At 44.5% G+C, this 12810-nt stretch overlaps 1 protein-coding gene across 5 annotated transcripts in view; it reads left to right on the forward strand.

The window, feature by feature from the left end:
• klhl32 (kelch-like family member 32) overlaps nucleotides 1-12810 on the forward strand; it is a 277267-nt gene that overhangs the window by 61605 nt on the left and 202852 nt on the right. For all 5 annotated transcript variants that reach the window (XR_013887023.1, XM_080192648.1, XM_080192649.1 and 2 more), the window contains one exon: nucleotides 4044-4151. Coding sequence is in view for 4 of the 5 variants with exons in the window: in XM_080192648.1 (XP_080048774.1) it covers nucleotides 4044-4151 (108 nt within the window). In the remaining variant the exon portion in view is untranslated. The remainder of the gene's footprint in view (nucleotides 1-4043; nucleotides 4152-12810) is intronic.

The following is a 12810-nucleotide window of genomic DNA, read 5'->3' on the forward strand; positions in this document are numbered from 1 at the left end:
CTGATCCACCATTCAATTTGATCATGGCTGATCATCAAATTCAATATCCTGATCCCACCTCCCCTAATTTCCTTGGTCCCTTAGCCACAAGGGCCAAATTTAATTTCTACTTGAAATCACACAACATTTTTGCCTCAACTACTTTCTGTAGTAGTGAATTTCACAGATTCATCACCCTCTGGGTGAAGAAATTTCTCTTCACCTCAGTCCTAAAAGGTTATCCTCATCTCCTTATCCTCAAACTATGATTCCTATTTCTGGACTCCCCCACCATCTGGAACATTCTTTCTGAATCTATCCTGTTTTGCATTTTATAAGTTTCTATGAGATCCTCTCTCACTCTTCTAAACTAATCTAATCGACTTAGTCTCTCCGCATGTGACAGACTGCCATCCCAGGAATCAGCCTGGTAAACCTTCATTGCACTTTCTCTATAGCAAGATTATCCTTCCTCAGATAAGGACACCAAAACTGCACACAATACTCCACGTGTCACCTCAACAACGCCCTATACAATTGCAAAAAAAATCCCTATTCCTATATCCAAATCCGTTCGCTTTGAAGGCCAACATACCATTTGTCTCCTTACCACCTGCTGTAACTGCATGCTTACTTCCAGTGACTGATGCACGAGGATACCGAGGTCTTGCTTCTCTCAATTTACATCCATTCAAATAATTTGCCTCCCTATTTTTGCTACCAAAGTGAATAACCTCACATTTATCCACATTAAACTGCATTGGCCATACATATGTGCACTCACTCAGCCTATCCAAATCAGGCTGAAGCATTTCTGCATCCTCCTCACAGCTCATCCTCCCACACAACTTTGTATCGTCTGCAAATTTGGAGATAATACATTTTCCTCCTTCCAAATCATTAATATAAAACAAAATGCAGAAAATACTCAGCTCCAGTAGCATCTTTGGAAGGAGAATATGGTTCTACCAGAGCTCATGGAGGCGATTTACCATTCTGAAGAGATTTGGCTATTGAACAGGTAACAAAATCAAGAAAAATAGGTAATTTTCAAGTAGGTAAACTGCGACTGGTGGAGTGACGCCAGTATTAGTGTTGTGACACCAATTAATTACCTCAATATTAATGACTATTTATTGTGTTAATGACTGTATTTATTGTGGCCAAACTTATTGAGGATACAAAGATAGGTAGTTGTGAGGAAGATACAGAATTTGCTGAGGGATATATACGGTTTAAGTAAGTATTTGGTAGAGGGGGCATAATGTGGGAAAATGTGAAGTTGTCCACTCTGGCAGGAAGAATTGAAAACTAGAATATTATTTCAGTGGATCGTGACTGCAGAATCCTGTGATACAGAGAGATCTGAGTGTAATTGTACACAAGTCACAAAATGTTAATATAAGCAGGGGAAGCAATTAGTAAGGCAAATGGAATGTTGGCCTGTATTGCAAGTGGGATAGAGTATGAAGGTAGGGAAGTCTTGTTACAACTATACTGGGCATTGGTGAAATCACACCTGGAGTACTGTCCAGTTTTGGCCTTTTTACTTAAGGAGGGGTATACTTGCATTCAAAGCAGTTCATTAGAAAGTTCACCAGTCTGATTCCTTGGATGAAGGTGTTGACTTGAGAGGAAAGTTTGAGCAGGTTGGACCTATAGTCAGAGTTTAGAAGAATGAGAGGTGTTCTTTGAAACATATATAGAATTCTGAAGGGTTTGACAGGATAGATACTGAGAAGATGTTTCCCTTATGGGGAAATCTTGAACTAGGGGCCCAGTTTCAAAATAAGGGGTGTCTCATTTAAAACTGAGATGAGGAAGAATTTCTCTGACAGGTATTAGTCTTTTGAATTCACTACACCAGAGAACAGTGGAGGCTGGATCATTGAATATATTCAAGGCAGAGTAAAACAGATTGTTTCATCTTCAAAGGAGTCTAGGATTATGGGGGAAAGGCAGAAAAGTGGAGTTAAAGCCACAGTCAGATTAGTCATAGTCCTACTGGATGGCAGAGCAGACTCAAATGATCAAATTGCCTGCTTCTTCTATTCCTTATGTTATGAAAAACAAACCGTATTGAAAATGTGAATTTCATTCCCTAGCATAAAGTAGGCACTTGTAATTCATTTCACAGGATGTGGGCATCATATTTTTATTGCCCATCCCTTGTTGTCCTTAAGAAGGTGGGGTTGAGCTGCCTTTTTGAAATGTTGCAGTCCCTGAGTTCTACACCCACAGTGCTCTTAGGGAAGGAGTTCCAGGATTTTTGACTTGGTGGCAGTAAAGTAATGGTGATATATTTCCAAGTCATGGTGGTGAATGGCTTGGAGGGAAACTTACAGCTGATGGTGTTCCCAGGTATTTGCTGCTCTTCTCCTTGTGGTGGTCATGGTCATGTGTTTGAAAGATGCTGCCTAAGGAGCCTCGGTGCATCTTGTAGATAGTACACACAGCTGCCACTGTTCACCAGTGGTGGAGGGACTGAATGTTTGTGGAAGGGGTAGTGGTTAAATGACTGCTTTGTCCCCATAGTGTTGTGCTTCTTAAATGCTGTTGGAGCTGCATTCACCCAGGTAAGTGGGGAGTATTTCATCACACTCCTGGCTTGTGCATTGTCGATGGTGGACAGGCTTTTGGGAAGTCAGCAGGTGAGTTACTCTCCACAGGATTCTTAGCCTTTGACCTGTTCTGGCAGCTACAGTATTTATACAGCTGTTCCAGTTCAGTTTCTGGTTGATGTTAACCTCCAGGGTGTTGATGATTCAGTGATGGTAATGCCATCAGATGTCAAGGAGTGATAGTTTAGATCCTCGCTTGCTGGAAATGGTCATTGCCTAGCACTTGTGTGGTATGGATGCTACTTGCCACTTATAGCCCAAGCTTGGGTATTATCCCAGTCTTGCTGCACGTGGGCATGGACAGGAGTCCCAAATGATATTGAATGTTTTGCAGTCATCAGCAAACATTCCCACTTCTGATTATGATGGGAGGAAGGTCATTGATGCAGTAGCTGAAGATGGTTTGGCCTAGGACACTCACCTAAGGACTCCAGCAGTGAGCTGAAATGTCTTCCAATCACCACAATCTTCCTTTGTGCCAGGTGGCATGATGGCACAGTGGTTAGCACTGCTGTCTCACAGGGCCAGGGACCAGGGTTCGATTCTGGCCTCGGGTCACTGTCAGTGTAGAGTTTGCATGTTCTCCCCATGCCTGTGTGCATTTTTTCTGGTGTACTGGTTCTCTCCCACACTCCAAAGATGTACAGGTTAGTTGATTGGCCATGCCCAATTGCCCCTTAGTGTCAGGGAGACTAGCAGGGTAAATGCATGGGGTTGCGAGGAAAGGGCCTGGGTGGGATTGTTGTTGGTGCAGGTTCAATTGGCCGAATGACCTCCTTCTGCACTATAGGAATTCTACAATGTTATGAACTAGCAAAGGGTTTTTTTTTTAATGCCATTGACTCCAGTTTTGCTAGGGCTGCTTGATGCCGTACCTAGTCAAATTGTGCATTGATGTCAAGGATAGCCATTCTCTCCTCACCTCTGGTGTTCAGCCTTTTTGTCCATGTATGAGCCAAGATTGTTACAAGATCAGGAGCTGAAGTGGCCCTGGTTGAACCAGGATTGAGTCCATGATCAGGTTGCTGCTGAGTAAATACCGCTTGATAACACTGTTGATGACCCCTTCCATCACTTTACTGATTATCGAGGGTAGGCTGATTGGGCAGTAATTGGCTGGGCTGGAATTCTTCTGTTTCTTGTGTACAGGAAAACCTGGGCAATTTTCCACATTGCTGGGTAGAGGATAGTGTTATAGCTGTACTGGAACAGCTTGGTTAGGGAACGCAGCAAGTTCTGGAGTGCAAGTCTTCAGTACTAGTGCTGGAATGTTGTCAGGGTCCATAATCTTTGCATATCCAGTGCCTTCAGCAAATGTTTTTGGTGACTGTAACAGAGTAATTCTAATATGTGCAAAGTGACAATTCTCATTAGATTATATTCATATATGCATTCTATATAATTGACCCTTGAGATTAATTTATTTTTACCTTTTGTTTTCAGGCCATGTTTAGCCTGTGTATGGTGGAGAGTGTGGCTGAGGAAGTGAGCCTGCATGGAGTGACCAGCCTGGGTCTCAAACAAGCTCTGGATTTTGCATATACGGGCCAGGTACAGATTTGTTTGCTTTTTAGGAACAAAATGATAAACAGTCAATTTAATTCTTACTTAGAATTAATTAATTTTAACTTAAGAAATTGCCATTTCCTGCATGCATGAACAAAACATACCAAACTCAACTGTGACGGTTTCAGATGAAATAATAACTCCTTGCCGTGTCATGATTGTTTTCCTGAGCCAACAATGTTTTACTACCTTATCAAAATCATATCTATGTGCTGAGGGAATGAGCAGTAGTCACTCCAAACTGAGGGGTCACTATGATTCCACAACTAGTAAGTTGTGTATAGCTGCTAAAATAATAGTAAAATACTGCAGATGCTGGACATCTGAAATAAAAAGAGAAAATGCTGGAAATAGTCAGCAAGTCTGGCAGCGTATGTGGAGACAGAAATAGAGTTAACGTTTTAAGTCAAGTATAGAAACGAAGGAAGGATACAAATGTAATAGGTTTTATGCCACTCAAAGTGGGGTGGAAGGAAGAACAAAAGGGATAGGTGCAAGATCAGGAGAGGTTAAACAGCAGAGATATCTAACTACAGACAGAACTAAACATAAAGGGGGAGTGTAATGGCTGTAGTAGAGAAAGATAACATTTATCCAGAATGAGTGTGAGTGGCAGAATAATGAACAGCCCTATCCAAAAAAAAATTCCAATTGGCATATTCAAAAAAAAGAATCAAAATGGACGGACAGAGTTTGTAGTCTGAGATTGTTGAGTGCAGAAGGCTCTAAAATGCCTAATTGGATGATGAGGTGCTATTTCTTAAGCTTGCATTGAGGAATACACCAGGGTGTTGCAGAGGGAATAGTCCCTACACAATGCTGTCAGGGAAGGGCAGGGAAAGATGAGTTTGCTGATGGCATTATGCTGGAGGTGGAGGATGCAATGAAGATGGAGAAACTGGGAAGTGCATCTTCCGTAGCATCTGTTCCAATGATTCAACCTTCCACAACAGTGCTTCTGGTGTATCTACCTTTGTTCAACCAAGGGTCCTCCCCACTGTGATTGACCTGGTCTTTAACTGCATCTGATCCATTTCCAGCATGACTATTCTTGGTCCCCCAGAACCATGGTAGGGTTTTACTTGTCCCCACTTTGCATCCCACCAACCTCCACATTCAAAGGATCATCCTCTGCCATTTCTTCCAGCTTCCATATGATTGCCAACACCAAACAAATCTTCCATCCCATCCCATCAGCATTCCAAAAGAACCTTTCCTTCTTTTGCACTGCAGTCCATTGCTCAATCACCTCTTCCCACAGTTTCTTGAAGTGCAACACCTCTTTTACCTCCTCACTCCTCACCATCCAAGTTTGCAAATTCTCCTTCCTTTCAACTTAGTATACTTTATTTGCCACTCATACATTAGGAAAACACAAATTCAGGTTAGGTGAGAGCTTTCCAGAGCACCTCCACTCAGCCCACAAGCATGGCCCCTAGCTTTCGGTTGCTTGCTATTTTAATGTACGATCTTGCTCACACTCTTTCTCATTTCTGTTTTCAGCCAACTGCTGTGTTCCAGTGATGTTCAATGCAAACATGAGGAACAACAGCTCATCTTCCAATTAAGCACTTGAGAGCTTTCTGAACTCAACATTGAGTGCAACAATTTCAGATCATGGATCCATTTTGAATCTGTTTTTCTGTCATGTGCTGATCTTAATCTTGTTTACGATAGGATGAGAGAGGAATTGGCGAATGTAGATTGGGGGCGCAGATTGGGAGGTAGGTCTGCTGAGGAACAGTGGAGGATCTTCAAGGGGATCTTTCTTGGTGCTCAGCAGAAATTTATTCCGATGGTAAAGAAGGATCGTACGAGAAGAGATAATCAGCCATGGATAACGAAGGAGATAAAGGAGAGTATTAAATTAAAAGCTGATGCGTTTAGAGTGGTTAAGAGTAGTGGGCGAGAAGAGGATTGGGAGAGGTTTAAATATCAACAAAGAATGACGAACAAGTTGATAAAGGAAGGAAGGATAAACTATGAATCTAGGCTAGTGCTAAATATAAAAAAGGATAGTAAGAATTTTTGTAAATATACAAAAAGGAGAAGGCTGGCTTGGGTGAATGTTGGACCCTTAGAGGATGAGAGGGGGGATTTAGTGGTGGGGGATGAGGAAATGGCTGAGGCCTTGAATAACTTTTTTGCTTCGGTCTTCACGGAGGAGGACGCGAATAGTTTGCCGGGTGTTAGCGATGGAAAGATGGTAAGAGTGGAGGGCCTGAATGAGATCATTGTTACTAGAGAGGCAGTGCTCGACAGACTAGAGGGACTGATGGTGGACAAGTCCCCAGGACCGAATGGAATGCATCCAAGGGTTCTGAAGGAAATGGCAGAGGTGATAGTGGATGCCTTGGTGATTATTTTCCAAACCTTGCTGGATTCCGGGGAAGTGCCAGAAGATTGGAAAACGGCTAATGTTACGCCGCTGTTTAAAAAGGGTAGCAGGCAAAAGGCAGGGAATTATAGGCTGGTTAGTTTAACGTCTGTTGTAGGAAAAATGCTTGAATCCGTAATCAAAGAGAAAATAGCGAGGCACCTTGAGAAGAATTGTTTGATAGAGCAGACGCAGCACGGTTTCGTTAAGGGGAAGTTGTGTCTGACAAATTTATTGGAATTCTATGAGGATGTGTCTAGTGCGGTGGATGGAGGGCAACCGGTGGATGTGGTGTTTCTCGATTTTCAGAAGGCGTTTGAGAAGGTGCCGCACAAAAGGTTGTTACAGAAGGTTAGGGGGCATGGAGTTGGGGATAGGGTGTTAGCGTGGATAGGGGATTGGCTGTCAAATAGGAGGCAGAGAGTGGGTGTCAATGGGTGCTATTCGGATTGGCGGTTGGTGACTAGTGGAGTGCCCCAGGGATCGGTGCTGGGGCCTCAGCTATTTACCATTTTATATAGATGATCTGGAGGAGGGAACCGAGTGTAAGGTGTCGAAATTTGCTGATGACACAAAGGTAAGTGGAACAGCAAATTGTGCAGAGGGTGTGGAAAGTCGGCAGAGGGATCTAGATAGGCTGAGTGAGTGGGCGAGGACCTGGCAGATGGAATACAATGTTGGCAAGTGTGACGTTATCCACTTTGGTAGGAATAATGGTCGGAAGGACTACTATTTACAGGACGAAAAGCTGCAGCATGCTAAGGTGCAGAGGGACCTGGGGGTCCTTGTGCATGAGTCGCAAAAACCCAGCCTACAGGTGCAGTAGGTGGTCAGGAAGGCAAATGGGATGCTGGCCTTCATAGCGAGGGGGATTGAATATAAAAGTAGGGAGGTCTTGCTGCAACTGTACAGGGCACTGGTGAGGCCGCAGCTGGAGTACTGTGTGCAGTTTTGGTCGCCGCACTTGCGCAAGGATATTTTGGCCTTGGAGGGAGTGCAGAGGAAGTTCACTAGGTTGAAACCGGAGTTGAGGGGGTTGAGCTATGAAGAGAGGCTGAATAGACTGGGCTTGTACTCGTTAGAGTTTAGAAGGATGAGGGGAGATCTCATTGAGACGTATAAGATGAAAGGGATGGATAGGGTAGAGGTGGAGAGGTTCTTCCCGCTCAAAGGACAGCAGGACTAGAGGGCACAGCCTCAAGATAAGGAGGGGGGCAGTTCAGAACAGAGTTGAGGAGGAACTTCTTCACTCAAAGGGTGGTGAATCTCTGGAATTCTCTGCCCGTTGAAGTGGTGGAGGCTACCTTGCTAAATATATTTAAGACACGGGTAGATAGGTTTTTGGTAGGCAAGGGAATTAAGGGTTATGGGGAGAAAGTGGGAAAGTGGAACTGATCCACTTCAGATCAGCCATGATCTTATTGAATGGCGGGGCAGGCTCGAGGGGCTAGATGGCCTACTCCTGCTCCTATTTCTTATGTTCTTATGTTTCTCATGTTTCTGCTTTCAGACAGAGCTATTCATTATTTTTCCATTCATGTTCACTCTGGGAAAATGCTTTGCTGCTTTGCACCTAATCGCTGCCTTTGCCTTTTGTTCCTTGAAACCTTTGTCATTTAATCTCTTCCTCCCTGTCTTCCATTCAACTGCATAAAACTCATCACAGTTATACATTTCCTCAGTTCCGAATATGAGTCATATTTGGCTTGAAATATTAATTCTGTTTCTCTCTTCCCGAATGTTGCCAGACCTGCTGAGTATTTTCAGCACTTGCTTGCACTCATATAAAATTTTAAGTCACGCTTGATTTGATTTAATTTATTGTCATATGCAAAGAACAATGAAAATTACAGCACAGGAACAGGCCCTTCAGCCTTCAAGCCTGCACCCACCATACTACCCGACTTAACTAAAACTTGCTACCTTTCTGGGGACCATACCCCTCAATTCCCATCCTATTCGTATGTTTGTCAAGATGCCCCTTAAAAGTCACTATTGAATCTGCTTCCACTACCTCCCCCGGCAATGAGTTCCAGGCACCCACTCCCTCTGTGTAAAGAAAAAATCTGCCTCATACATTTCCTTTAAACCTGTACCCCCTAATAATTGACTCTTTTCCCCTGGGAAAAAGCTTCTGACTATCTACTCTGTCCATGTCCCTCATAAATTTGTAGACCTCAACCTCCGTTGTTCCAGTGAGAACAAACCAAATTTCTCCAACTTCTCCTCATAGCTGATGCCATCCATATCAGGCAACATCCTGGTAAATCTTTTCTGTATCTTCTCCAAAGCCTCCACAACCTTCTGGTAGTGTGGCGACCAGAATTGAACACTATATTCCAAGTGTGGCCTAACTAAGTTTCTGTAAAGCTACAACTTGACTTGCCAGTTTTTAAACTCAATGCCCAACCGATGAAGGCAAGCATGCTGTATGTCTTCTTGACTGTCTTCTCCACCTGCATTGCCACTTTCAGTGACCTATATACCTGTACACTCAGTTCCCTTTGCCTATCAATACTCTTAAGGGTTTTGCCATTTACTGTATATTTCCTATTAGACCTTCAAAAATGCATTACCTCGTATTTGTCCAGATTAAACTCCATCTGCAACCTCTCTGCCCAGGTCTCCAACTGATCTACATCCTGCTGTATCCTCTGATGGTCCTCATCACTATCTTCAAATCCAACAACCTTTGTGTTATCCGCAAACTTACTAATCAATCCAGTTACATTTTCCTTCAAATCATTTTTTTATATATGTATACATAAGGTCCCAGCATTGATCCCTGAGGGAATGCTACTTATCACAGCCCTCTATTCAGAAACACACCATTCCACTGCTACCCTTGGCTTTCTTTGACTGTGCCAGTTTTGTATCCACCTTGTCAGCTCACCTCTGATCTCATGCAACTTTCACCTTCTGCACCAGTCTGCGATGAGGGACCTTGTCAAAGGCCTTACTGAAGTTCATTTAGGCAACATCCACTGCCCTACCCTCATCAATCATCTTCATCACTTCCTTGAAAAACTTGATCAAGTTAATGAGACATGACCTCCCTTTTATAAAACCATGTTGCCTCTCCACGTATATATCCACTTATTTCCACGTGGGAATAAATCTTGTCGTGAAGATTCCTCCCAATAATTTCCCTGCCACTGATGTAAGGCTCGCTGGCCTGTAATTACCTGCATTATTCTTGCTACCCTCCTTAAACAAAGGAACAACATTGACTACTCTCCAATCCTCTGGGACCTCCCCTGTAGCCAGTGAGGATACAAAGATTTCTCTCAAGGCCCCAGCAATATGTATTAGCATATAGTGAAAATAGTGGACAAAGCATGTCATACATGGGGAAGGAGAGAGTGTAGAATGTAGTGTTACTGTATAGCTAGGGTGTACAGAAAGATTAACTTCATGCGAGGCAGGTCCATTCAAAAGTGTGATGGCAGCAGGGAAGAAGCTGTTCTTGAGCCAGTTAGTACGTGGTCTCAGACTTTTGTGCCTTCCATTGTTTGCTGGAGCAGACGAGTGAAGGAGCAGAGAGAGAGCTAAGATTTTACCTGTTAAAAACCAGTTTAAAATAAGTTTAAAGCACTTTGTTCTTTGTAGAACTGTTTAAAGCATTTATTTATTGTATTTACTGCTTTAAGAATTCTGAGGGAGTGGTTAGCAGGCAGTTGTGGGCCATCAGATTTAAATCAGCGCCAGGTTTAAAAGGAGGCCTGGTGTAGACAGCGGGCAGCGTCTGAGCGGGCAGTGGAGTGAGAGGGAAGCAGAGTGAGCTACTTGGGCTTAATATCAAAAAGGGCTTGAAAGAAAAAAGGCCAGGTGAGTTCGTTTGAAAAACAAAAAAAACAAAAAACAAATTTTTTCAAAACTACTACAGTGAATAATGGAGGGGCATGTGATGTGTGGTTTCTGTATGATGTGGGAACTGGTGGACCCTAGGGTTCATCCCTGTGACCATGTCTGCAGTAAGTGCAGGTTGCTGGAGGAGCTCCAGCTCAGGGTAAATGAGCTGGCCTCTGAGCTACAGACACTGAGGCTCATCAAGGGGAGAGAGGGTGCCATTGTCAATGGGGTGCAAGTGACATCCACCCCCCCTAGACTGGCTAACTCTAAGGGTCAGGGACAAGAGGGGGCTACTGGGAAGAGGAAGGGGGGTGAGGAGCGGAGGCCTCAGCCTCTTAATCTGCATAACAGGTTTGAGGTTCTTGCTTCCAAGTTGGACGAGAACGAGGCAGGTGAGGTTGGTGAGCAAGCTGCACACGGTACAGTGCTGCAGCAGGACATAGGCAAAGAGAAAGGGAAAAGGAACGTAGTAGTTATTGGGGATAGTGGGGTGAAGGGTATTGACACTGTCCTTTGTCACAATGACAAAGTGCACAGAAGGGTGTGTTGTCTGCCTGGTGCTCGGGTACGGGATGTCGCAGCTGGGCTGCAGAGGAACCTGGAGTGGAAGGGTGAGAATCCGGTCGTTGTGGTACATGTGGGTGCCGGCGACGTAAGCAAAATGCAGACTGAGGATCTGGGGAGGGAGTATGAAAAGCTTGGAATGGAATTAAAAAGTAGAACCGACAAGGTGGTTATCTCTGGGCTACTGCCTGAACCGTGTGCAGATGGGCGTAGGGTTGACAGGATTAAGGAAGTGAATGGGTGTGGGAGGAATGGGTTTGAATTTATGGGGCATTGGCACCAGTATTGGGGTAGGTGGGACCTGTTCGGGAGGGATGGGGTTGGTCTGAACCGTGCTGGGACCAGAGTGCTGGCGAATCGAGTAAAGAGGACTGTAGACAGGGCTTTAAACTAATTAGTGGGGGGGAGGGTGTGAGGGTAGGTGACCTTACGAGGTCTAAAGTTAAGGAGAGTGTACATGTAAGGGAAGAGGCCGAGGATGTCCCAATAATAGAGGGAGTAGGGGGCGTGAGTATAGTTGGTGGCGTTGCGGCAAATAGGGTCCAGGTGAAGGCTGGGATGAAAGCACTTTATCTGAATGCACGAAGCATTCGGAATAAAGTGGATGAGCTGATGGCGCAGATCGACACAAATGGATACAATCTGGTGGCCATTACAGAGACGTGGCTGCAGGGTGACAGGGACTGGGAGCTGAATGTACAGGGCTATCAAGTGTTTAGGAAGGATAGGCAGGAGGGAAAAGGGGGGAGCGTAGCTCTACTGATTAAGGAAAGCATCACGGTGGTAGCAAGGGATGATATTGGAGCCAAGGAGCAGAGGGTGGAATTGTTGTGGGTGGAGATTAGGAACAGCAAAGGGAGGAAGACGCTGGTGGGTGTCGTCTATAGGCCCCCGAATAATGATCTGGAGATGGGGCGGGCTGTTAACGCGCAAATAAGTGCGGCGTGCAGGAATGGGACGGCCGTAGTTATGGGGGATTTCAATCTGCATATTGATTGGTCGACCCATGTTGGACGTGGGGGGCTCGAGGAAGAGTTCTTGGAATGCTGCCAGGATAGTTTCCTCGAACAGTGTGTGTTGGAGCCGACGAGGGAGCGAGCTATCTTGGATCTGGTGCTATGTAATGAAGCGGGTAGAATTAGGGACCTTGTGGTGAAGGATCCTCTTGGGGAGAGTGATCATTGTATGGTGGAGTTTCTGGTGCAGATGGAAGAGGAGAAAGTAGGTTCCCGGACACGCGTCCTTTGTTTGAATAGAGGGAAATACGGTAGGATGAGAGAAGAATTGGCGAATGTGGACTGGGAGAGCGCGTTGGAGGGAGGGTCTGTTGAGGAGCAGTGGAGGATCTTTAAGGAGATCTTTCTTGGTGCTCAACGGAAATTTATTCCGATGGTCAAAAAGGATAGTAGGAGGAGAGGTAATAAGCCGTGGATAACGAAGGAGGTGAAGGAAAGTGTTAAACTAAAAGCGGAGGAATTTAGAGTAGCTAAGAGTAGTGGGCGAGAAGAGGATTGGGAGAGGTTTAAATGTCAACAAAGATTGACAAAGAAGTTGATAAGGAAGGGTAGGAGAAACTATGAAGCTGGGCTAGCACTTAATATAAAAAAGGATAGCAAGAGTTTTTATAAATATATAAAAAGGAAGAGGCTGGCTAGGGTGAATGTTGGTCCTTTAGAAGATGAGAAAGGGGACCTAGTGGTAGGGGATGGGGATATGGCTAAGGTATTGAATAACTTTTTTGTTTCTGTCTTCACGGAGGAGGACGTGAATAATTTGCCGGGTGTTAGCAATGGAAAGGTGGTAGGACTGGAGGGTCTTAATGACATTACTGTTACTAGAAAGGCGGTGCTC

Source organism: Carcharhinus amblyrhynchos, chromosome 7, assembly GCF_965287045.1.
Source record: "Carcharhinus amblyrhynchos chromosome 7, sCarAmb.v2.hapA, whole genome shotgun sequence".
Lineage (NCBI taxonomy): Eukaryota > Metazoa > Chordata > Chondrichthyes > Carcharhiniformes > Carcharhinidae > Carcharhinus > Carcharhinus amblyrhynchos.